We start from the raw sequence: 23,866 nt of genomic DNA on the forward strand, positions 1-23,866 counted from the left end.
GTGTTTCTACTCTTAGTTCTTCCTCTGTGTGTCATTTAAAATCACTTGGGTATTCTTCCTTTTGATCTTGGCCCTCATCATTTTTAATCATAACATCTGGAAGTGGAGAGCGTTCTTTTTCATAAGTCCCTCAGAGTCCTGGATAATTGCATTGCTGCTAGTACAGAAGTCCATTACATTTGGTTGTACCACAGTGTTTCAGTCTCTGTGTATAAGGTTCTCCTAGTTCTGCTTCTTTCACTATGCATCAAATCCTGGAGGTCATTCCAGTTCACATGGAATTCCTCCAGTTCATCATTCCTTTGAGCAGAATAATATTCCATCACCAACAGATACAACAATTTGTTCAACCATTCCCCAATAGAAGGGCATACCTTCATTTTCCAATTTTTTGACACCACAAAGAGCACGGCTATAAGTACTTTTATACAAGTATTTTTCCTTATGATTGCTTTGGGGTATAAACCCAACAGTGGTATGGTTGGATCAAAGGGCAGGCAATCTTTTAGTGTCCTTTTGGCATAGTTCCAAATTGCCATCCAGAATGATTGGATCAATTCACAACTCCACCAGCAATGCATTAATGTCCCAATTTTGCCACTTCCCCTCCAACATTTATTACTTTCCTTTGCTGTCATGTTAGTCAATCTACTAGGTGTAGGGTGGTAACTCAGAGTTGTTTTGATTTACATTTTTCTAATTATTGGAGATTTAGAACACTTTTTCATGTGCTTATTGATAGTTTTGATTTCTTTATCTGAAAATTGCCTATTCATGTTACTTGCCCATTTATCAATTGGACAACGGCTTGATTTTTTTGTACAATTGAGTTAGCTCCTTATAAATTTGAGTAATTAGACCTTTGTCAGGTTTTGGTTATAAAGATTTTCCCCCAGTTTGTTGCTTCCTTTCTAATTTAGGTTGCATTGATTTTGTTTGTATAAAATTTTTTAATTTAATGTAATCAAAATCATTTATTTTACATTTTGTAATATTTTCTAACTCTTGCTTGGTCTTAAAAATTTTTCCTTTCCCAAAGTTCTGACAAATATACTTTTCTGTGTTCACCTGATTTACTTATTGTTTCCTTCTTTATATTCAAGTCATTCACCCATTCTGAGTTTATCTTGGTGTAGGGTATGAGATGTTGATCTAAACCTAATCTCTCCCCTACTATTTTCCAATTTTCCTAGCATTTTTTGTCAAATAGTAGATTTTTGTCCAAAAAGCTGGGATCTTTGGGTTTGTCATAAACTGTCTTACTGAGGTCACTTATCCCGAGGCTATTCCACTGATCCTCCCTTCTGTTTCTTAGCCAGTACCATACTGTTTTTTTTTTTTAATTTTATTTTAAACCCTTAACTTCTGTGTATTGACTTATAGGTGGAAGAGTGGTAAGGGTAGGCAACGGGGGTCAAGTGACTTGCCCAGGGTCACACAGCTGGGAAGTGTCTGAGGCCAGATTTGAACCTAGGACCTCCCGTCTCTAGGCCTGGCTCTCAATCCACTGAGCTACCCAGCTGCCCCAGTACCACACTGTTTTGATGACCACTGCTTTATAGCACAGTTTAAGATCTGGTACTGTGAGGCTACTTTTCTCACATTTTTTTTTTCATTATTTCCCTTGATATTCTTGATCTTTTGTTCTTCCAAATGAACTTTGTTATAGTTTTTTCTAACTCAGTAAAAAAAGTTTCTTGGCATTTTGATAGTTATGGTACTAAATAAGTAGATTAATTTGGATAGGATTGTCATTTTTATTATGTTAGCTCATCCTACCCATGAGCAATTAATGTTTTTCCAATTGTTAGATCTAGTTTTAATTTTAAAATTCAATGAGTGGTTTGCATAAAAAAAACCCTAATCATTAGGGATGATTTAGTGTAGTTCCTAAACCATAGTGAGCTATTAGAAGAGGAAGTACAGTATCTGGAGAATATGTTTTTCAGAGCTGTTTGATTCCTTCTTTTTTCTCCAGACTACCCATGTAGTCCTAGATAGCCTAATTCCATTGTTAGGGCTAAACCCTGGCTCTACTTCTGTTCTTTATTAAAAGTAATCCATTTTTGAGTTATTTCTAACCATGATGACCAAAACATCTCTTTTCTCTAATTAAATTTGCTTCTCAATTAAGTTCTCTTTACCTTTGATCTTTGCAATTTTATTTTTTCATCTTTTTTCTTGAAAATTATGTTGGTTTCCTGCATTATGCTTCCACATTCCTATGTTTCACCCTTTCTATCTAGCACTACTATTCTTTTTTCTTCAAGAAGTTTCTTTTCTTTTTTTTTAAATAAAAATCCATTTTAAAATATTTGTTTATTTTAAATTTTTTATTTAGTTAGTTAATTTAGAATATTTTTCCATGGTTACATGATTCATGTTCTTTCCCTCCCTCCTCCTGATGAGCAATTCCATGGGTTTTATATTTATCATTGTTCAAAGCTTATTTCCATATTATTAATATTTATAGTAGAGTGATCATTTAAAGTCAACACCCAAACATATCCCCATTGAACCATGTGATCAATCATATGTTTTTCTTCTGCATTTTCTTCTGCATTTTCTACATTCCCACAGTTCTTTTTCTGGATATGGAAAGCGTTCTTTCTTATAAGTCTCTCAGAATTGTCCTGGATCATTTGCATTAGTAGTATTCTTTATTAACTTCTTAACCTCATGTCATCCTCTCTTTAATTTCTACCACTCTGCTTTCACTTATAGTTTATTCTCTTCAGGTTGAACTTGCCTCCTTTTTTTTGTTCCTGCTCCTTGCTCAAAGCAATTTGTTCCTGAGATGATTTTTTCTTCTTCTTGTTTTCCTAGCTTTAAAGGTTGGACAGGATTTATTAAATGTGTGGATATCTATATGGTGGTCAAGCCCAGTGGACTCTGTGATATACCCTTTAACTAATCTTATGTAATCTTACGACTTTTTACATTTTGTGTCAAGCACCAAGAGCTTTTGTCAATAATATTTACATTCATAGATTGTAATTTGTTTTTTTCCCCCCTAATTCAGGTACATAATTATTACATACTTATGTTGGTTTTCATGTAGAAGGTTCTGTTTTGTTTTTGGCTCTATTCATGTCCATTCTTTCTCTAGATTCATTAGTCCAAAACTAAAAATTTCAGATGTATCCAAAGTTACCCCTTTACCAAGAAGTATAATCCCAATGAACATGAGCTGATTTTGTTTGGCCCAGTACATATGTAGAGGAGCTAGTAGGATTTTGGCCCTGAGTTGTATAATAAAAATCTTTGAAATTTATATAGGTAGCTCTCAAAAGTGTTAATAAAACATTTAAGCTCACTTGAAAAATGATTAAGTAGATGCATTTATATGAGATTATGTTGTTTGGTAGACTTTTTCAGACTATATATAATGTTATAATTTCAGGTTTTGCCTACTTCTATGTTATACTATATGTTCATTTTTGATTAGCTTGACTTGAGCTGCTTTCCTGACATTTGAGGTGTATGTTGAACAATACTCCTTTGTGAATTTTAAGAGAAATTTTATGTGAATAAGGCTTTCAATATTTTTCATTAAAACCTAAGAGCCATAAAGAAAAAAGAATAAACATTCAAATTGTGGTATATAAATAGTACATGATATAGCATATACGTTAGCACTAAATTAATTAACATATAACAACATACATTTGTCATGGTAAATAGTTTCATTGAACTCATTTTCTTAGCACATTGAGGATTAAAGAACTAGTATGTTGTAATATTTGCTTTTTGGATACAGATTATGAATTTACTTTTTGAAATTCCAAAGTGTAACATTTCATAATATACTTTCACAAAGACTAGCTCTACTTAGTGCCTTTCATTTGATTGTCAACTTTGATGTTATGTTGAGAAAAATGAAAAATTACACTTGTGGTTTGTGCCGATAGTCAATATGAAGACCTCACTATTTTAGTTATTACTTAATTGTCATTTTTATCAGTTTGTACTCTTAAATTCCTTTTTTTTTTCCCTCTTGCTGTTAGAAGACTATCCTCATCAACCATTAAGGTGGTTAATTGAATATAAGAGAGAGATTATGGCATAGTGAGTAGAGAGCTGGCTCCAGAGTCAGAGTGACCTGGGTTAGGTCCTACCTCTGACTCAACCTGGCTGTGTGACCCTGGGCAAGCTACTTAATCTCTTTGGGCTCTCGGGCAACTCTCCAAGGTTGTAAGTTGCAGAACAGTTTCAGTCTTGTGTTGGTAGAGAGACTTTCCTCCTCAAGAACTTCCTAAAGCCATTTTTAAACTGAAAGATACAAACCCTCCTCCTCATCTCCTCCTAGCATAAGCCCTTAATATGACATAGATACTCAGAAAAGCTAATGCCTTCTTGGGTTACAGTCAGAGAGGATGCAAAGGATATTGATTTCACTGTACTTTGCTATGATCAGACCTCATGGTGTTGTTCTATATGGGGATCACGTTTTTAGAGGGAAGTTGACACACACTCAGAAATATATGCAGAGAAGATTGTGAGGTGGTCTGGAACCATTTAAGAGGAGGACCAGTTAAAAGGGTTTGGGACTATTTAGCCTGGAGGAGAAAAGTCTATCTGCTCATGTGCGTATATATATATATATCTATTTGTGTGGTGGAGGGAGATGATCATAATCAACAAGCATTTTTTAGGCACCTACAATATGCTAGGTACTGTACTAGGCACTGGGGTAAGTCTGTATAGTCTGTTGGGGAAGACAGTACACACACAAACACAAAACAGAGTAGAATGGGAGGTCACTAACTGTGGGGAAGCTGGGAAAGGTTTCCTGTAGAAGCTTATTCTGGCTCTTAAAATGAGGAATTTTATGAGGTAGAAGTGAGAAAAGAGGGCATCCCAGGTAAGAAGTAACCAGAGCAGAAGCATAGTTATCTTTAGGTTATCATTATATATTTGAAAGGCTGCCTTTCAAAGCTGGGAATGGACAGGGTTGCTCATTTGGTCCCAATATATGGAAGAGTTATGGAAGAGTCTAGCTCATGAGGTAGTGAGTCCCCTATTCAAATATTTAGTCCTTGGAGCTATTCAAGCAGAGGCCCAAGAACCTCAAATCTACTTATCCTGCCCTAACTTCTCTGCTGACTTCAAATCTAAAATCTCCAATTGTCTATGGAATCTTGACCAGTAGACATTTTAAACTCAAAGTTTCTAGACCAAATTCACTTTTCCCCCTAAAGTACTCTTATTCCCCACCTTCCCTATTGCTGTTAAGGGCAACACCATTTAGTCCTTCAGGTTCAAAACCTAGGTGCTACCCTTGACTTCTTTCTCTTATCCCCTATATCCATTCTGTTGCTAAGGCCTGTCAATCCCATCTTTGCAACATTTCTGGAGTATTCTCTATACTGACCCTGCCAAACTCTGCCCTTGCCCTTTATGGGCACTCTTTTCCTCATGCCCAGACTATTGCAAGAGCCTGCTGGTGAATCAACCTGCTTCGTCTCTCCCCATTGTAATCTATGATCCATTCAGCTACTCAATTGATTTTGACAAAAATTAAGTCCAAACTCAAATTCCAATGTCTCCCTATCACCTCCAGAATCAAATACAAAATCCTCTTTTTGACATCAAAGCCCTTCATAACCTAATTCCCCCCCCCCCCCCCCCCATTTTCCATTCTTCTTACGCCTTAGTCCCTGCCACATATTCTTTGATCTAATGATACTGGTCTCCTTGCTCTTCCACGAAAGAAACACTCTATCTCTAGGCTCAGTCAATTTCTCCGTCTGTCCCTTATGCCTGGAATGCTTTCATTCTTTCACCTCCTTGGCTTCTTTTAAGTCCCAACTAAAATTCCTTCTACAAGAAGTTTTCCTCAACCCTTCTTAATTTTAGTAACTTCTTTTATTAACTTACTTTTAATTTATTCTGTATATAGCTTGTTTGCACATATTTGCATGTTGTCTCCCCCATTAAACTATGAGATCCTTGAAGGTAGGGACTGTTTTTTTCCTCTTTATGTCTCCAATCCTTAGCACAGTGCCTGGCACATAGTAAGTGCTTAATAAATGTTTATTGACTTGCTGAGAGACTAGATACCACTTTAGGGAGCTGTAGGAGGAACTCATGTTGGAGGGATTGGATATGAGAAGTTATATAATCTAACTTCTAATAATGAAATTCTGTGAATTTCATGATTACTTTTCCTTTTCTAACAAACACACAAAGAATAGAAGAAGTGACTGAAATATTTATGTGATATTTTGCTTGTTTCTTTTTTTTTTTATTTACCAAATCTACAGCAAATGGTTTTCCTGTCACCATACCCAGGTATAACTTGTACTTTTTTGTTCTGAAATTCTTTTTTTCTCCTTCTTGTTCTCTTATAGGGGTATCCACATCAGCAATTAAGGTGGCATCAACCAGACTTCCTTCCCCTAAAAGCTTGGTGGCCACCCCCACTCAAATTCTAGCACAATTCCCTAAACAACATCAACAATCCCCGAAACAGCAACTACATCAAGTTCAGCAACAGACCCAGCAGCAGTTGGCCCAGCCCACAGCAATATCTCATCAACAACAGCCTCAGCAGTCTCAGTTACCACCTGGAATCAAACCCACCATCCAAATCAAACAGGAATCAGGTAACTGGAGAAGAATTCTGAGATATTAACACAAATCCAAGGCATCAATCAGGATTTACCTTTTAAAATTGGTCCCAGTTGTTTTGGAAATGAGGGATAGTTTCCAAATTCAAATGACAGTTTTGTTAAATCTTAAGGCCAGAGAATATAGTAGAATGGATATTTTACTGCTAAAGAACATTCTAGAGATCTTATGGTTTACCGTTATGGAAAGAGGTTGGCATTATCTCTAGGTTGGCAGGGCAGAGCAGTGCTTTACAAATTCCATGGTGGGAAAGTCACTAATTTTCAGATGATCTACAGAAAGCCTTTTCAGTGTTAGTTTTGTTCTAGTGTCACATAGCTTAAATGTTTTGAAATTAAATAGCTTCCTTGGATGGAAAAGTTACAGGCAATACCAGACTTTTTAACTTTATTTCTTTGAATGTGTTAAAAGCACATTTGAAATGATTATCTTTTGATTGATGAAGAGATCCTAGTATCCACATGATTGGTTAATGAATAGTGTTTCATATTTCTGCAATATCGCAGTTATTAAGGTTTGGTTCGGGGGTGGTTTTTCTGAACCATCTTTGGAATTCATCCATGAGATAATAACCGAAAGATAATTATTTTCCATAACCTCATTGTTTAGGTGTTTCTAACAAGTTAAAAAGATTGAGTTGGAATTCTTTAGATGCCATGAAACAATTTTAATATCACTTGTTTACAGGGAAGTGAAGTAGTTTAATAGTATTAAATAAGTAGAGATTTCTTCCTTTCTACTTGGTCAACCTAAGTCACTTCCCCTAAAAAGTAACATAATTCTAAGCTTTCGACAGCAATATATTCCTCTTCTGATTTTAATGTCTGGAACAGATCTTAACATTAATCTAATTCTCGTTAATATTTGCAATTTTTAGTTTTATAGCCAATATACATTATTATTAATAAGTCCCCTCAGTTAATTTTTAGTTTAAATTTACTGAAACCCTTCTATTCTAGCCTCTATATTTCATATAGTGGTAGCCCTAAGGTATAATACTGAATCTAGCAGGTTCTGCCAGACTAGAAGGAAAAAGGTATAGGGTATGGGGTCATTCATGGACTTTATGTCTGCTGGGGACCAGACTAGCTCAATTGAGGGAGGATCATCACCAGATTGGCTGTAAGGAAAGGAGTTTTTTAAGTAATACCAACTCTGAGATACATAGGCATTGCAATCTGCCTCAAGACTCTATGCCTTTCTAGCATTGAATATAAATATTTAACTTCAATAAATATATTTATGAAGACACTTCAGTAGCTCTTTGATTTCCCTGCAAATGTTCAGTGTGATATCTTGGGCCAATTTTTTACCTGCCAGTCCTGAGCCAGGTGAGTCCAAGGACTGCAGTCACACCAGGCCATCATTGGCCTCTACTTGAAATCTTTTCACCTCAGCAGAGATTATTCTTTCTGGGCATCATCCTAGAGAAAATAGGACCATCTCCATAACAATCAGGCACCAGGGTCAGACTTTAAAAGAGGAGTCTTTCTAGTGCTGGAACTGATAGGCTGATAGCTACAAAATGGAATATTTGAAATTATTTTAGAAGCTATTTATTTCAATGATAAGATTGATGTTAGTATTTCAATAAAAGGAAAGAGTTGCAAATTTTTTTAACTTCCTTTTCTTTAACTTTGTTCTTGACTGTTCATCATTTTTCTTATCTCAGACCTTTAGTATGAGACTTGCCACATAAAACAACTGTCTACAGATTATTCCCCAGGAAAGGCCATTTCTAGTCATTAGCCTGATATTTCATTTGATCTAAATAAGAAGACTTAAATACAGTAAGGCAAGAATAAAGAGAAAAATTGTTTCTCTTTTGCTTAACTACTTAGTGATTTGGTTTTTTCGGGGATATGGGGTCAGAAGAAAAGAAGTTGAAAACCTGTTGTAAATTTAGGGGAGGGGATGGTAAGGGGCTGACCTAATATGTTTAGTCAAGGTTAAAACAAATATGTGAAACTGCTGCCCTCTTAGGTCCATATGAAGAAAATGTTTCAGAAGTTTTAAAAAATGTGTGATATACATATTTCTTCTTTCGTAGGTGTTAAAATTATCACTCAGCAAGTTCAGCCAAGTAAAATCCTCCCTAAACCAGTCACAGCAACACTGCCCACTAGTAGCAATTCACCTATTATGGTGGTAAGCAGCAATGGGGCAATTATGACAACTAAATTGGTTACCACTCCTACTGGTAAGTCTTGAGTCCGATTTCATAGACCACTTACGTTATTTAACTTATTAGGAAATTAAATATACTTAGTTTATATAAGCTCTACTACTTATAAGAGGTGGCTTAGTGTAATGGAAGGAGTCCTAGACCAAGATCAAAAGGCATCAGCCATAGCCTTGCCTTTGCTGCTTTTCATCTTCATGACTTTGGATAAGTCACTTCACCCCTTGAGCTGAAGCTTCCTTTGTAAAATGATGGAGTTGGACTAATCATTTTGAAGCTCTTTCTCTGATTCTGACTATAAATGTTGGAACAAAACCATTGCCTGTTTGGTTTTCTTAGTAAAAGTAATGTGAAATTTTAGTTAAAAACCTCATTTTTCATATTGAAAGTCTCTTATCAAACTTTGTGCTTTGTGGAGGAGGTGGCCCTGAAATTAGGCCCAGAAAAAAAGGCAAAATATTTCAGCAGGTACAAATTAGGGAAAATGTTTGTTCCTAGATAGGAGAAATACCCTGTGCTAAATGCATAGAAGTGAGAGAGAGTAGAATGAAACTAGGAGCAATAAATAGTCTAGCTTGGTTAAAATCTAATGTGTTTGAATAGTACACATAATTTCTTTATATATAATGCCATGTTTCTGTTTCTGTTTTTCTCTTTATATAGGTACACAGGCAACCTATACTCGACCAACAGTCAGCCCTTCAATAGGGGCTCGAATGACTGCAACCCCTGGAGCTGCTACCTATGTGAAAACCACCAGTGGCAGCATCATTACAGTAGTACCCAAATCATTAGCTACCTTGGGGGGCAAGATAATTAGCAGCAACATAGTCTCTGGTAGGTACACATTATATGTTATGACATGGGTATATGTTATTCCATACCACATGAAAAAAGCATTTGTTTTCAAATGAATTGAGTCCTTTTACTAGTTCATTGTATGACCTTGGGCAATATCCTTCTCTCTGAGTCTTAGCTTCTTTCTCTGTAAAATAAGAGGAGGTTGTGTTAAATGATCTAAAAATACCCTTCTAGGTTCAGCTTGGTTGCTCAGTGGATTGAGAGTCAGGCCTGGAGATGGGAGGTCCTAAGGTTCAGGTCCGACCTCAGACACTTCCCAGCTGTGTGATCCTGGGCAAGTCACTTGACCCCCATTGCCCACCCTTACCACTTTTCCACCTATAAGCCAATACACAGAAGTTAAGGGCTTAAATAAATAAATAAATAAATAAATAAATGAAAGTGCCCATCTAACTTATTAACAATAACATAATTTTTGTAATTTCTGCTTATATATTATTTGTAGAAATCCAAAGCTTGATTTTCAGTCTCTCCATTGAATAACTAAGTCCAGTTTCTGGACTTAATCCTGACACAGGGATTACATTGATATATGTTAAATTTTTTTTTTTTAAAGTACATACACCATTTTTTGGTTAAGACTGAAAGGACATTGTTCAGCTATTCTTGATTCCTAGTGTTACTTTAGATTATTAAAAACCAAAGCATTTGAAAATCCTTTTTATATTTCCCCATTTTTGTTGGCTTTTTTCCATTTTGAAATTTGCCAAGACAGTAAAAGTTACTAATCTTCTCTAATTTTTAAAAATATTTTGGAATTGCCTCTGGTTTCTATTGCCTTACCAAATGCCACTTAATTTGGGATACAGCCTTTAAAGTGTAATGTTTTTATGAAATCCATTTTCATTGATTCTTGTTTTTTAATTAAAGTAGCATAAATCATCTCTGATCAGGCAGCCCCAACTGATTCAGTTTTTTAAAAACCCTTACCTTCCATCTCATAATCAATACTGAGTATTTGTTCTAAGGCAGAAACCCCCTGGTTTACAGATGAGGAATGTTTTCTTCATATTCAGTGGGTAGCTCTAACCTGGTAGTCAGAAAGTGTGATTTCTAGCATTGGATTGGTACTTCTGACAACTGAAAGAGAAACAGAAAGAAAAGCGTAAGGTTAGTTTAAGGCATCATATTCTAAGCCCATGTTGGTGAAGGTGTGCCCTGGCCTGTTGGAGAGGGCTACTCCCTTTTCCCTCTCCTCAGTGCCTGAGGACCATTTTCACATGCCCCACCTTTCTGCCTAGTTACCCAATGTGAACACTTCCTCCACTGTCTGGGGTAATTTTGGGGGGTTGAAGTTTCAGTTTGGACATGCAGTCTCTAAAAGGTTTCCTGATGTTGTTCTGAGCTGTGAATTTTGACCTGATTATAAGTATGAGAACATTTGATTTTTGCCAAATTGAGTTTGGTTAGATTTGGAAGGATTTATCTTATCCTAGTTTTTAAAGAGGTATTATAAACATCTTTTAAAATTCAAAATATTATATATTACTTGATAATGCCTTTAAAATGTGAAATAATGCAGTGTTCTGTTCATGAGGCAATTGGTAGATTCTTTCTATCTTTACCTTGCCCCAAGAAGTCTGGGGAGTTTTTATTTATGATTTCTTGAAGTATAGTGTCTAGGCTGTTTCGTTGTTTTAAAACCACAGTTTTCAGGGAGTCCAGTGATTCTTAAATTATTTCTCCTTGATTTGCTTTCCAGGCCAGTTGTTTTTGATAGCAGATATTTTACAGTTTGTTCTGTTTCTTCAATCTTATAATTTTGTTCAGATTTTTTCTCTCTTGTAGGTGTGTTGCTTTCTATTTGTGTTCTAGTTTTCAAGGAATCTAGTACTTGTCTAAAATTTACTGCTTTCTCTTTTTTAAACCCTTACTTTCCATCTTAGAGTCAATACTGTGCGTTGATTCCAAGGCAGAAGAGTAGTAAAGGCTAGACAATGAGGATTAAGTGACTTTCCAAGTTCATGTAGCTAGTGTCTGAGGCCAGATTTCAACTCGGGACTCCTCCTCCCTAGGCCTGACTCTCAGTCCACTGACCCATCTAGCTGCCGCCTGCTTTCTCTCTGAAGCTAATTATTTGTCTAGACAGTGATTCCCAAAGTGGGCGCCACTGCCCCCTTGTGGGTGATGCAGCGATCCAGGGTGGCTGTGATGGCCACACTTTTTTTGTATACATTCTATTCTGAGTTCAATAAATAGTTTCATAATTTCCAGGGGGCGCTAAGTAATATTTTTTCTGGAAAGGGGGGGGTAGGCCAAAAAAGTTTGGGAACCACTGGTCTAGTATTTTCACTCAGAACTTTTATTACATTTTTTATTCTAGGTTTTCATGTGCCTGGAAAATCTACTTTTCTTTGAATCACTGCTTATTGTTACAGAATTGGATTTGCAATGATTTTTTTTTTCTTTTTGTCTTAGAATTGATACTAAGTATTGTCTCCAAGGCAGAAGAGTGGTAAGGGCTAGGCAATTGGGGTTAAGTAACTTGCCCAGGGTCACATAACTAGAAAGTACCTGACGATAGCTACTGAACCACATAGTTATTTCATACTCACAGATATTCTTTTTTGGTTTTGTTTGGTTTTTAGGTTAATCAACTCTCAAGATTTTGTTCCCAAACAGAGCCAGGCTCTGTCCCTTGCTATACTTTTGGGTGATATGATCAGCCCTGCTTGGCCTCACTTTGGATCCCCTGGGTTCTTGTGATGACTTGCAGCTCCTGTGATTTACCCTACCTAGATCTTTGAGTTTCAGAATTCTGGATCTTCAGGGCTTCCCTGGTGTCTCAATGTTAGGGAACTTAGAACCCTTGGGACTGTCTTGTCCTGTCCTGATGTAGCACTACAGCACCGTCTCTCTAGTTACTGGCCATATAGCTGCTTCTTAGGCTCCAGGTTCCCCTCCTTTTGGCTTTCTTAGGAGAACCCTGTTTCTGATCACAGTGCCTTCTAGGCTCCTGGTCTCTGTTCCCATCATAGCAGTGGTTCACAGTGTTTTACTTTTTACAGAGACTGGATAGAATAGACCCAGCAGGGTTGGAAGGCAGGGCTTCATTTTCTCATTGAATTGTATTGTAAAATATAATTCTCAATATAATAATAATAGCTTCCATTTCAGTAGCATCTTGAGGTGTATGAAACACTTTCTTTTCAATATCTCTATGAAGTGTTTGAGATATTATTATTATTTTAGGTGGCATTCTAGGCATTTTCACAATAACATTTTCAGTTTTAGTATATTTGTAGATTTGCTTCAGATGTGGGTCAGTAGAGAAATATCACAGTCTAGTAGAAAGAATGGATATCAACTGTGGAGGCCGAAGACTTTGGGCAGTTAGTCCGCAGAGTCCAGTTCAGCCACTGATTACTGTATAATTTGAAAGAGGTCATTTCACACTCACCCCTTATGTCTTTTGTTTATCAGTAAAGTAGGCCATCCTATTTTCACTATACCTCCCCAGGTTATTGTGAGTTATTGTTAAATTTAAAATGCTACTGAAATGTGAGTTATACTTATTCATCATCTTTATTAGCATGAATACAGTACCTAAAATTTAATCCATAGCTAACTTTTAAAAAACCTTACATTAATGAAGAATTAATGTAATCATTTTGTGTAGTGAGACTTTTGTAGTAGAGAAAAATTTATTAGCTCTAAATAGGTTTGATTTACTTTAAGCAGTTGTAACAAGTATTTTAATCTCATTATAGAAGAGTTAAACATTGCATGGGTTTTCTCATAGCGATATTCCCTGATCATTTATTGTCAAATTTTCTAAACATTGCTACATTAGTTAAATTTCCATGTTGAGGTAAATAGACAATCACATGATAGCTGATGGAGCAAGGAATAGATGTTTCTGGTCATAGAGTTTTTATAGGAACTAAGTTGATTTTTTTTAATGGTTAGCAGTGATTTTGCTTAAATTTGGATATAGTGCTTAGAGCAATAGATAAAACAAAAAATAGTTATAGAGCTAGGCCATAAATACAGCTGATTTAAGGTAGGGTATAAGATCTTGGATTAAAGGAATATATAAGCAAACCACATAAATTGTTTTTTATTTAAAATGTCTTTGTTAGAATTAGTAGGTATCTGTGATGTAGTGGAAAGAACAGTGGAGTAGAAGTCAGAAAATATTACTATTGTATTATTCTATGTCTCTTTGAATCTTAGTTTCTTCCTCTTTTCATAGGGATAATAAGCCTTGCCCTGCTCATTTTATAGTGAAAGTTATTGTAAGTTCTAAATGAGATGATATTTAGGCATATACTGACTATTGTTGTTAATTCCAAGAAACCATGAGGCTAGGTGAAATATTGAGTGATCCATTAATTCTATAGTAGCAGTTAATGTTGCAATGTTATAAATCATGGGGCTAGAATTTGAAGGACTTTGAAAATCAATCTGGAATAGCTCTTTAAAACCTGGAGTCACTTCCATTTTTCAGTGAGGCATCACAGAAAAACCCGTTTAGTGTATCTTTGATAAATGGTTACTGATCTTTCCATTCATCTTTTTTTTTTTAATAGAGAATTCTGTTCATCTATAATAAATGTTTTCAACTTGAAGTTGCTAAAATAAAAAAAATTGATTACTGTAATTCAATATGATATACTTCCTTTATAATTCTGTATATTTAAAAACATTCTGAGAAGGGATCCATTACTTTCTAGGCTGTGTAAGTGTGAAAAAGGGGTTTTATGGGTTTAATATATTAAAAAAGTGGTCACCAGAGGATTGAACTATTATCATTCCTCAATTAAGCATAATCTCAAGTCAAAATTGACTTTTATGAAAGTTTATTTACAATTAGGAAGGTTGAAGGTAGAGAAATTGAGAGAGAGAAACTCTGGCCCAGACCAGAGGCCTGGACCAGGTAAGAATTTAGAGGCCCCAGCAAAGGAGCACAGAGGTTAATTAAACAAGGCTTCTAGCCACAAGGCCTTTTACAGTTAGAGAGGCAAGAGAGGCCTCCTTGAGGGTAGAGCCTCCAGAAACACCAAGGGAAGAGAGAGAGAATTAGCCTAACTTACCACCTGACAATTCAAAGGGAAGCAGTCAGAGGTCCTACCAGAGTCAGTCTCAGCATTCCAACAATCCTCCATGAACCAGAAGAAGTCCTCATCAGATGCTCTCTTCCATAGAAGACCCCAGCTGACTGAGGATCTTCTCCTTTTAAAGGGGTCACTTATGCATCACTTCCTGTTCCTCCCTCCTAATTTGCATGTCCAATCACAATAGATGATTCTCATAGTACTGCCTTAGGGGGCAGTCAGTTGACTAGCACACTTGGGTTTTGGACCTCCCAGAATTAGAGGTGTTCTCACCTTTGGTGATTAAATCTAAAGATGGGCAGTGCAGACTTAATCTAATTATCACAGCTGTCAGAGGAGTTCATGATATAATAAAGGTTAAAAGCCCCTGGTCTAGAAGAAGATCCCTTTACATGGATTATACAGTATTGCTAAGTCCCTAAGTACTGTTGTCACTTTGTGTAAGAGGCTTCATGGTATAGGAGTCAGAAAGTCTGAGTTTGAGTCTAAGATCTATCTCTTATTAACTGACAACTGGATAAGTCAGTTATCTCATTTTACAGATGAGATAACCGGAGTCCAGAAAGGCTAATAATTCTTGTACTACTTACCTCACAGGGCTTTTGTTAGGATCAAACAAGGGAATATGTAATATGTAAAGGTGCTTTCTAATTCTAAAGCATTATGTAAGTGTATACTCTTATTATTATTATCAGCAGCAGTAGCAGCAATGACAGTTTCCATATCTAGCTGAAGTTTCATGACTATAAAACTGGGTCTTTTTTACCAGTCTTCATTTTTTTTTTTTAGAAAAATTTTCCATGGTTACATGATTATTGTTTTTACTTTCCCCTTTATCCCGCTTCACCCCCACCTCCCCATAGCATTTCCACTGGTTTTAACATGTCATCAATCAAGACTTATTTCCATATTATTGATAGTTGCAATGATGTGATCCTTTTGAGTCTATATCCCCAATCAGGTGTGCATCAACCCATGTATTCAAGCAGTTGGTTTTCTTCGGTGTTTCCACTCCTATAGTTCTTCCTCTGAATGTGGGTAGTGTTCTTTTCCATAAGTCCCTCAGAATTGTCCTGGGTCATTGCATTGCTGCTAGTACATTACATTTGATTTTACCACAGTATATCAGTGTCTGTGTACAATGTTCTTCTGGCTCTGCTCCTTTCACTCTGCATCAGTTCCTGGAGGTCATTCCCGTTCATGTGGAATTCCTCCAGTTTAGTATTCCTTTGAGCAGAATAATATTCCATCACCAGCATATACCACAATTTGTTTAGCCATTCCCAAATTGAAGGGCATACCTTCATTTTCCAGTTTTTTGCCACCACAAAGAGCGCTGCCATAAATATTTTTGTATAAGCCTTTTTATCTATGATCTCTTTGGGGTACAATCCCAGCAATGGTATGGCTGGATCAAAGGGCAGGCATTCTTTTATCGCTCTTTGGGCATAGTTCCAAATTGCCCTCCAGAATGGTTGGATCTGTTCACAACTCCACCAGCAATGCATTAATGTCCCAATTTTGCCACATCCCCTCCAACATTCATTACTTTCCTCTGCTATCATTTTAGCCAATCTGCTAGGCTTGAGGTGGTACCTCAGAGTTGTTTTGATTTGCATTTCTCTAATTATTAGAAATTTAGAATACTTTCTCATGTGCTTATTCATACTTTTGATTTCTTTATCTGAAAATTGCCTATTCATGTCCCTTGCCCATTTATTGATTGGGGAATGGCTTGATTTTTTATACAATTGATTTAACTCCTTGTATATTTGATTAATTAGACCCCTGTCAGAATTTTTTGTTATAAAGATTTTTTCCCAGTTTGTTGTTTCCCTTCTGATTTTGGTTGCATTGTTTTCCCTTGTACAAAAACTTTTTAATTTAATATAATCAAACTTATTTATTTTACATTTTGTAATTTTCTCTAACTCTTGTTTGGTTTTAAAATCTTTCCTTTCCCAGAGATCTGACAAGTATACTATTCTGTGTTCACCTAATTTACTTATAGTTTCCTTCTTTATATTCAAGTCTTTCACCCATTCTGAATTTATCTTGGTGTATGGTGTGAGATGTTGATCTAAACCTAATCTCTTCCATATTGTTTTCCAAATTTCTCAGCAGTTTTTGTCAAATAGTGGATTTTTGTCCCAAAAGTTGGGCTCTTTGGGTTTATCATACACTGTCTTTCTGATGTCACTTACCCCAAGTCTATTCCACTGATCTTCCCTTCTGTCTCTTAGCCAGTACCATACTGCTTTGATGACAGCTGCTTTATAGTATTGTTTAATATCTGGTACTGCTAGGCCACTGTCCTTCACTTTTTTTCATTATTTCCCTTGATATTCTTGATCTTTTGTTCTTCCAGATGAACTTTGATATAATTTTTTCTAATTCAGTAAAAAAAGTTTCTTGGTATTTTGATAGTTATGGCACTAAATAGGTAAATTAATTTGGGTAGGATGTTCATTTTTATTGTTAGCTCGTCCTACCCATGAGCAATCAATGTTTTTTTCCAGTTGTTTAGATCTAATTTTAATTGTTTGGAAAGTGTTTTGTAGTTGTTTTCATATAATTGCTGTATTTGTTTTGGTAGATAGATTCCTAAGTATTTTATATTGTCTAGGGTGATTTTAAATGTTTCTCTTTCTACCTCTTGCTGCTGTGATGTGTTGGAAATATATAGAAATGCTGATGATTTATGTGCATTTATTTTGTATCCTGCAACTTTGCTAAAGTTGTTGATTATTTCTACTAGCTTTTTAGTTGATTCTCTAGGATTTTTTAAGTAGACCATCATATCATCTGCAAAGAGTGAAAACTTAGTCTCCTCATAGACTATTTTAATACCTTCAATTTCTTTTTCTTTAATTTCTACTGGTAGTGTTTCTAGTACAATGTTAAATAATAGAGGTGTTAATGGGCATCCTTGTTTCATGCCTGATCTTATTGGAAAGGCTTCTAATTTATCCCCTTTGCATATGATGCTTGTTGATGGTTTTAGATATACACTGTTTATTATTTTTAGGAAAGGTCCTTCTTTTCATATACTTTCTGGTGTTTTCAATAGGAATGGGTGTTGTATTTTGTCAAAAGCTTTTTCAATATTTTTGAGATAGTCATGTGGTTTTTGTTGATTTGCTCATTGATATGGTCAATTATGTGAATGGTTTTCCTGATGTTGAACCATCCTTGCATTCCTGGTATAAATACCACCTGATCATAATGAATAACCCTCGTGATCACTTGCTGGAGTCTTTTCTGTTTAAGATTTTTGCATCTATGTTCATTAAGGAGATTGGTCTGTAGTTTTCTTTCTCTGTTTTTGATCTACCTGGCTTTGGGATCAGTACCATATTTGTATCATAAAAGAAATTTGGTAGAACTCCTTCTTTGTTTATTATGTCATATAGTTTGTATAGTATTGGAATTAGTTGTTCTTTGAAGGTTTGATAGAATTCACTTGTGAATTCATCTGGTCCTGGAGATATTTTATTAGGGAGTTCTTTGATGGCTTTGTTCAATTTCTTTTTCTGATATGGGATTATTTAAGTATTCTATTTCTTCTGCTGTTAACCTATTTTTGTAAATATTATCCATCTCACCTAAGTTACTATATTTATTGCCATATAATTGGACAAAATAGTTTTTAATGATTGCCTTGATTTCCTCTTCCATTAGAGGTGAGGTCTCCCTTTTCATCTTTGATACTGATGATTTGGTTTTCTTCTTTCCTTTTTTTAATTAGATTGACTAGTACTTTGTCAATTTTATTTGTTTTTTTCAAAGTACCAGCTTCTAGTCTTATTTATTAATTCAATAGTTCTTTTACTTTCAATTTTATTGATTTCTCCTTTAATTTTTATAATCTCTAATTTGGACTTTTACTAGGGATTTTTAATTTGTTCCCTTTCTAGTTTTTTGATTTGCATGCCCAGTTCATTGATCTTTGCCCTCTTTAATTTAATACATGCACTCAAGGATATAAATTTCCCCCTGAGTACTGCCTTCGCTGCATCCCATAGAGTTTGGTAGGATGTCTCATCATTGTCATTCTCTTCAATGAAATTATTGATTGTTTCTATGATTTCTTCTTTAAATAACTGGTTTTAGAGAATCATATTATTTAATTTCCAATTAGTTTTTTATTTGCCTGTCCATGTACCTTTTCTAATTGTTATTTTTTATTGCATTATGATCTGAAAAGGTTGCATTTATTATTTCTGCTCTTTTGTATTTGTTTGCAATGTTTCTATGCCCCATTATATGGTCAGTCTTTGTGAATATACCATGTGCCGCTGAAAAGAAGGTGTATTCCTTTTTGTCCCTATTTATTTTTCTCCACATATCTATTAAATCTAATTTTTCTAGGATTTTATTCACCTCTTTTATCTCTGTCTTATTTATTTATGGTTTGATTTATCTAGATCTGAAAGAGAAATATTTAGATCTTCCACTAGTATAGTTTTACTATCTATTTCCTTCTTGAGCTCTGCCAGTTTCTCCTTTAGGAATTTGGATGCTATACCTTTTGATGCATACATGTTGAGTACTGTTATTTCCTCATTGTCTATACTGCCTTTTATCAGGATGTCATTACCTTCCCTGTCTCTTTTAATCAGATCTATTTTTACTTCGGCTTTGTCAGAAATCATGATCGCCACTCCTGCCTTCTTTTTCTCAGTTGAAGCCCCCCAAATTTTGCTCCAGCCATTCACCTTAAACCTGTGTATATCCACCTGCCCCATATGTGTTTCTTGTAGACAACATATGGTAGGATTTTGGTTTCTAATCCACTCTGCTATTTGCTTCCTTTTTATGGGCGAGTTCATCCCATTCACATTAAGAGTTATAATTATCAGTTTTGTATTCCCCAACATTTTGGTATCCTCTCCTAGTTCTACCTCTTCTTCTTATGCTATTTCCTTTTAAATCAGTGTTTTGTTTTAAACCAGTTCCCCTTGTCCCTTCCCTTGATTTACTTCCCTTTCCACTCCATCCCTTATTATTCCCCTCTTTTTATTTTTTAAGCCTAATGAATTCCCTCCCCTCTCTCTTCCCCTCCCTTTTTTGACCTCCCCACTCCCCTTGGTTTATCCCTTCTGACTTTCTCAGTAGGGTTAGATCAAATTCTATACCCCAATGGATATAGCTACTCTTCCCTCTCAGGGTTAATTCTGTTGAGAGTAAGGTTTAAATATTTAGATTAAGGTTTAAATATCTAGACCTGTTTTCTTGATCTGTCAATGTCTCAGTGAGATATTTCATGTTTCCTTCTATTTTATCAGTCTTTTGACTTTGTTTTATTTGTTCTTACTGTCTTGAGAGATCATTGGCTTCTACTTGCTGAATTCTTGTCTTTGGAGACTGGTTTTCTGCTATAATCTTTTGATTTTCCTTTTTGATTTGGTATATTCTGTTTTTCATGGTTTCCTCCAATTTGCTTATCATTTCATTGTAAAACCAGATTTGATGGGACTTTGCCAATTAGTGATTTATCACTGCATGATAATAAGAAAAAATTTGGGTGAAAGGGATACATTGTTGCAAATTATATTTTCAGATTCTGCAGAAAAAGCTTTAGTCCACAGACTCCAATCTACACAAGTGCTTTGACAATTTAATTTTTTATATCTTGCCATGATGGAAAGACTTTTTCTGTAATGCTGAATTATTCCAAAGATAGACTGGCCCTGAACATAATGTATATCCAAAATTATAGGAAAAGCAGCATATTATAATAGAAATATTCTTTAAGTGAAAAGATTTGAGCTGAAGTTCAACTTCTGACAGTAGTCATTCCATTTTGGGCGGGTTACTTACCAACTCTGTGCCTAAATTTCCTCATCTGCAAAATAGCTATAGTAATATTTGCATTGTCTACTTTCTTTTCCCATCAGATTGTGTGGGAAATGTTTTATAAGTCTTAAAGTACTAGATTAATGTGAGCTATTATTATTTCTTTAAATAAAAGAATATAATTATACATTGAAAAATTATATCAATTCTAGGTTATGCTAATACCTGCCTAGAAATAGACTGAATGACTATTGTCTTAAGATTAGCATCAGTAAATTTGGAGAAGGTTAATGCTAATCAATGTTTTCATTCACAAGCAACTTCTTAAGACTATCTGATAAGGCTTGGAGGGGTTGGATCTAAGTAAAAAAAAAAAGAAAGGATTATGAGAACATTGAAAAATATAGACCATAGGAATCATGATATAATAGAAGGAGCACTTGGAGAACCTCAATACAAATCTCAGGTCTTCAGCTTTATGTGTGTGTGTATATGTGATTTCAGCAAGCTCTCTGGGCCACCACTCACTATAAAGTGAGAGAGTTAGGCAGAACCCCTGGTTCTTTTCAAACCAAAATTTAACACAGTGCTTTGCATATGAAAGATGCTTAATAAATGTTTGTTGAATTGAATTTAGCCATATCAGGTTTCTCATGAGCCAAATTTGGGGGTAAAAATTGATAACTGTAGTTGAATCTGTAACATTTGAAGTCTTTGTCTTCATCCAAAGGGGACACAGGATTAAAGGTATGAATTGTGTGCAACCTAAGTAGAATTGATCCAACATCATCATTCTTAACTTGGGACTCCTTTTCTTCCCCCTTCTTTAAGGAACGACCACCAAAATCACCACCATCCCAATGACTTCCAAGCCCAATGTGATTGTTGTGCAAAAGACCACAGGAAAAGGAACGACCATTCAAGGCCTCCCAGGCAAAAACGTTGTCACAACATTGCTAAACGCTGGAGTAAGTAAGAGCTTGACCTGCAGGCTCAGCAATCCACCGAGGATCTTAAAGGGCCAGCTATTCAAATATTTGCTTAAAGAAGTCAAAATCCCACGATGGCTTGAACTTTTGATTTACCACTGCTGTGCTGTAATAACTATAAAGACACCATCTACGGATGCCATTTTTCACAGTAATTTCTAAAACCCATTGAATATTGCTGAGGTGGCTCTGCAGCAGCCTACTAGATTGTGACACATGGGTACTTGTTTCACAGGCTTTAGCTTGCTTCCAGATGGAGAGTGTCACTGCCTTAACAACATAGGAACTGCTCTCAGAGAGCAGCTCTGTGCCTATATGTGATCAGTGGGTGCAGGTTTCTGCATATGGGCCAGTCGAGGAGGAAGGAGGGCCTGGCCTGGGGAAAATGGAATTCTTGAATGACAGAGGCTAGAAGAATGCAGAAACAAGAGGTGAAAGAGGGATAGAAATGCAGAAAGATATCATAAAGGAGAAAGATACATACAGGAAAGAGGGAAACCCAGTCCAACAAAAGGGGGAGCTTTGAGGAGGCAGTTTTGGCTGGATCTGAGACCACATTGACTGAGCACAGGACTCAGGCCTCCCTATGCCTGTGCTGTGCCTTAGTAGTCATAATCCCTTATTGATCCCTAATAGAGATTCATGCTAATTCACGTTTATAATACTGGAAGAGCTAATGGAGTCTTAGACTGCATGGCAGCTAGTGTCCAGAGCAAAGGAGATGATAGCCTTATTGATTTGAACTGTTCAGACTATGTCTGGTGAATTAAGTCCAGTTCTAGGCAACATATTAGATTAATTTTTGACAATGGCATTTGCTTTCTTAGGAGGTATTGAGTTCCTTAACACTGGAGGTCTTCAAGGAGAGGTTGCTGTGAAATCATTGGAGATACTGGAGAAGATTTCTCCTCAGGTTAGGACTTAAATGATCTCTGAGGGTGAGGAAGAAGAGAGTGAAAAGTCATCAGCTGTAGGCAGATAGTAGAATATGAGAGCTTCTTTAAATGGATAATAAAGAGCTTCTCAGGCATAACATTAATCTTGAGTGAGACAGCTAGCAGTTAGGCATTAACTTTATTTTATATCCATTTATATGGAAAAAGAGATTGTGAATTGCCTGAATTAAGGAGAATCAGAACCTAGCCAGTATTTCATCTGCCAGATTGTCTTATTCTGAATGTTCAGATTCTTATGGTAACCAGTTTTGTCTTATGTGATGCCTAATGCTTGGGTTAAAAAAACTCGACTATTAATATAGAATAGAGGGGGGAGGCATGTATAGATTAATTTATATGAAAAATTCTTGAAAGTTTTAGAGTACTGAAAGCTCAAAATTAAAAACAATTTGAATTTGGCTAGTTAGAAAATACAGTAATGTGATGTTAGATTACATTAACAGAAGATTAGTGTCCAGGAGGAAGAGTGTTATGTTCAGTTCTAATCCCAAGAACAATGACAGTCAAGATCTCTTCCAGAGAAAAGTTACCAGGATGGTTAGGGAAAACAAAAACTGTAAGTGGATCAGGTGAAGGAACTATGGATATTTATTCTGGAGAAGAGAAGACTTAGTGAAACAATGATCCCAGTCGAGTAGTTGGAGGGCTTTCATGCAACAGAGGGATTAGACTTGACCTACTTGGCCTTACAAAGAAAAATTATTGACCAATAGATGGAAGTTGCCAACTGTTTTCCACTTGATATGATAAAAGGAAAAACTTATTCACAATTATAACTGTCCTAAAGTAGAATGGTCAGCCTCAAAGTGAAATGAGGTTCCCAATTTCTGGAGGCCTTATGGTGGAAGCTGGCTAACCACTAGTAGGATATGTAGTGTTAACTTCTGCTCAGGTAGGGGTTACACAATCAATGGCCTTCTGAGATCCCTATCAAGTGACTCAGTTGAGCACTTTAGGGAATGCATCAACTATTTCAAAAAAATTTAAAGCAATCTGGGAGGGGTACTTAACAAAATACTCATCTCTTCATTCTACAAACATTGACAATTCCTTTGTACACACAGGGCCTGTTAGTGCTAGAGGATTAGGAAGATAAATTGGACAGGCCCTGATAATGAGCTACTTATAATGTAATATAATGTGGCTTTTGTTGTTATGTGAATCTAGACTTGAGGCTTTATTCCTGGATTCCTTGGCTCTATGAGGATAATGAGGGGCATCATGGATCTGGGAGCTCTTTGTGAGTTCTGCAATTTTTCAGGCTTCTCCCTAGTAGCTACTTGATATCCACATTGATAGGTTGCCATCTTAAGAATGCCCATTTAACAAATGACTCGGGAGGGACAAGACTAGCATCCATGCTATAATAAGCTTTACACTAAACATCTT

At 35.9% G+C, this 23,866-nt stretch overlaps 1 protein-coding gene across 4 annotated transcripts in view; it reads left to right on the forward strand.

Annotated features, from left to right (window-relative positions):
* Window positions 1-23,866, forward strand: part of EMSY (EMSY transcriptional repressor, BRCA2 interacting) — a 92,940-nt gene that overhangs the window by 31,495 nt on the left and 37,579 nt on the right. For all 4 annotated transcript variants that reach the window (XM_044668158.1, XM_044668161.1, XM_044668159.1 and 1 more), the window contains 4 exons: window positions 6,354-6,608; window positions 8,684-8,833; window positions 9,479-9,652; window positions 21,364-21,500. In XM_044668158.1, coding sequence (XP_044524093.1) covers window positions 6,354-6,608; window positions 8,684-8,833; window positions 9,479-9,652; window positions 21,364-21,500 — 716 coding nt within the window. The remainder of the gene's footprint in view (window positions 1-6,353; window positions 6,609-8,683; window positions 8,834-9,478; window positions 9,653-21,363; window positions 21,501-23,866) is intronic.

This window comes from Gracilinanus agilis, chromosome 3 (assembly GCF_016433145.1).
Source record: "Gracilinanus agilis isolate LMUSP501 chromosome 3, AgileGrace, whole genome shotgun sequence".
Taxonomy (NCBI): Eukaryota; Metazoa; Chordata; class Mammalia; order Didelphimorphia; family Didelphidae; genus Gracilinanus; species Gracilinanus agilis.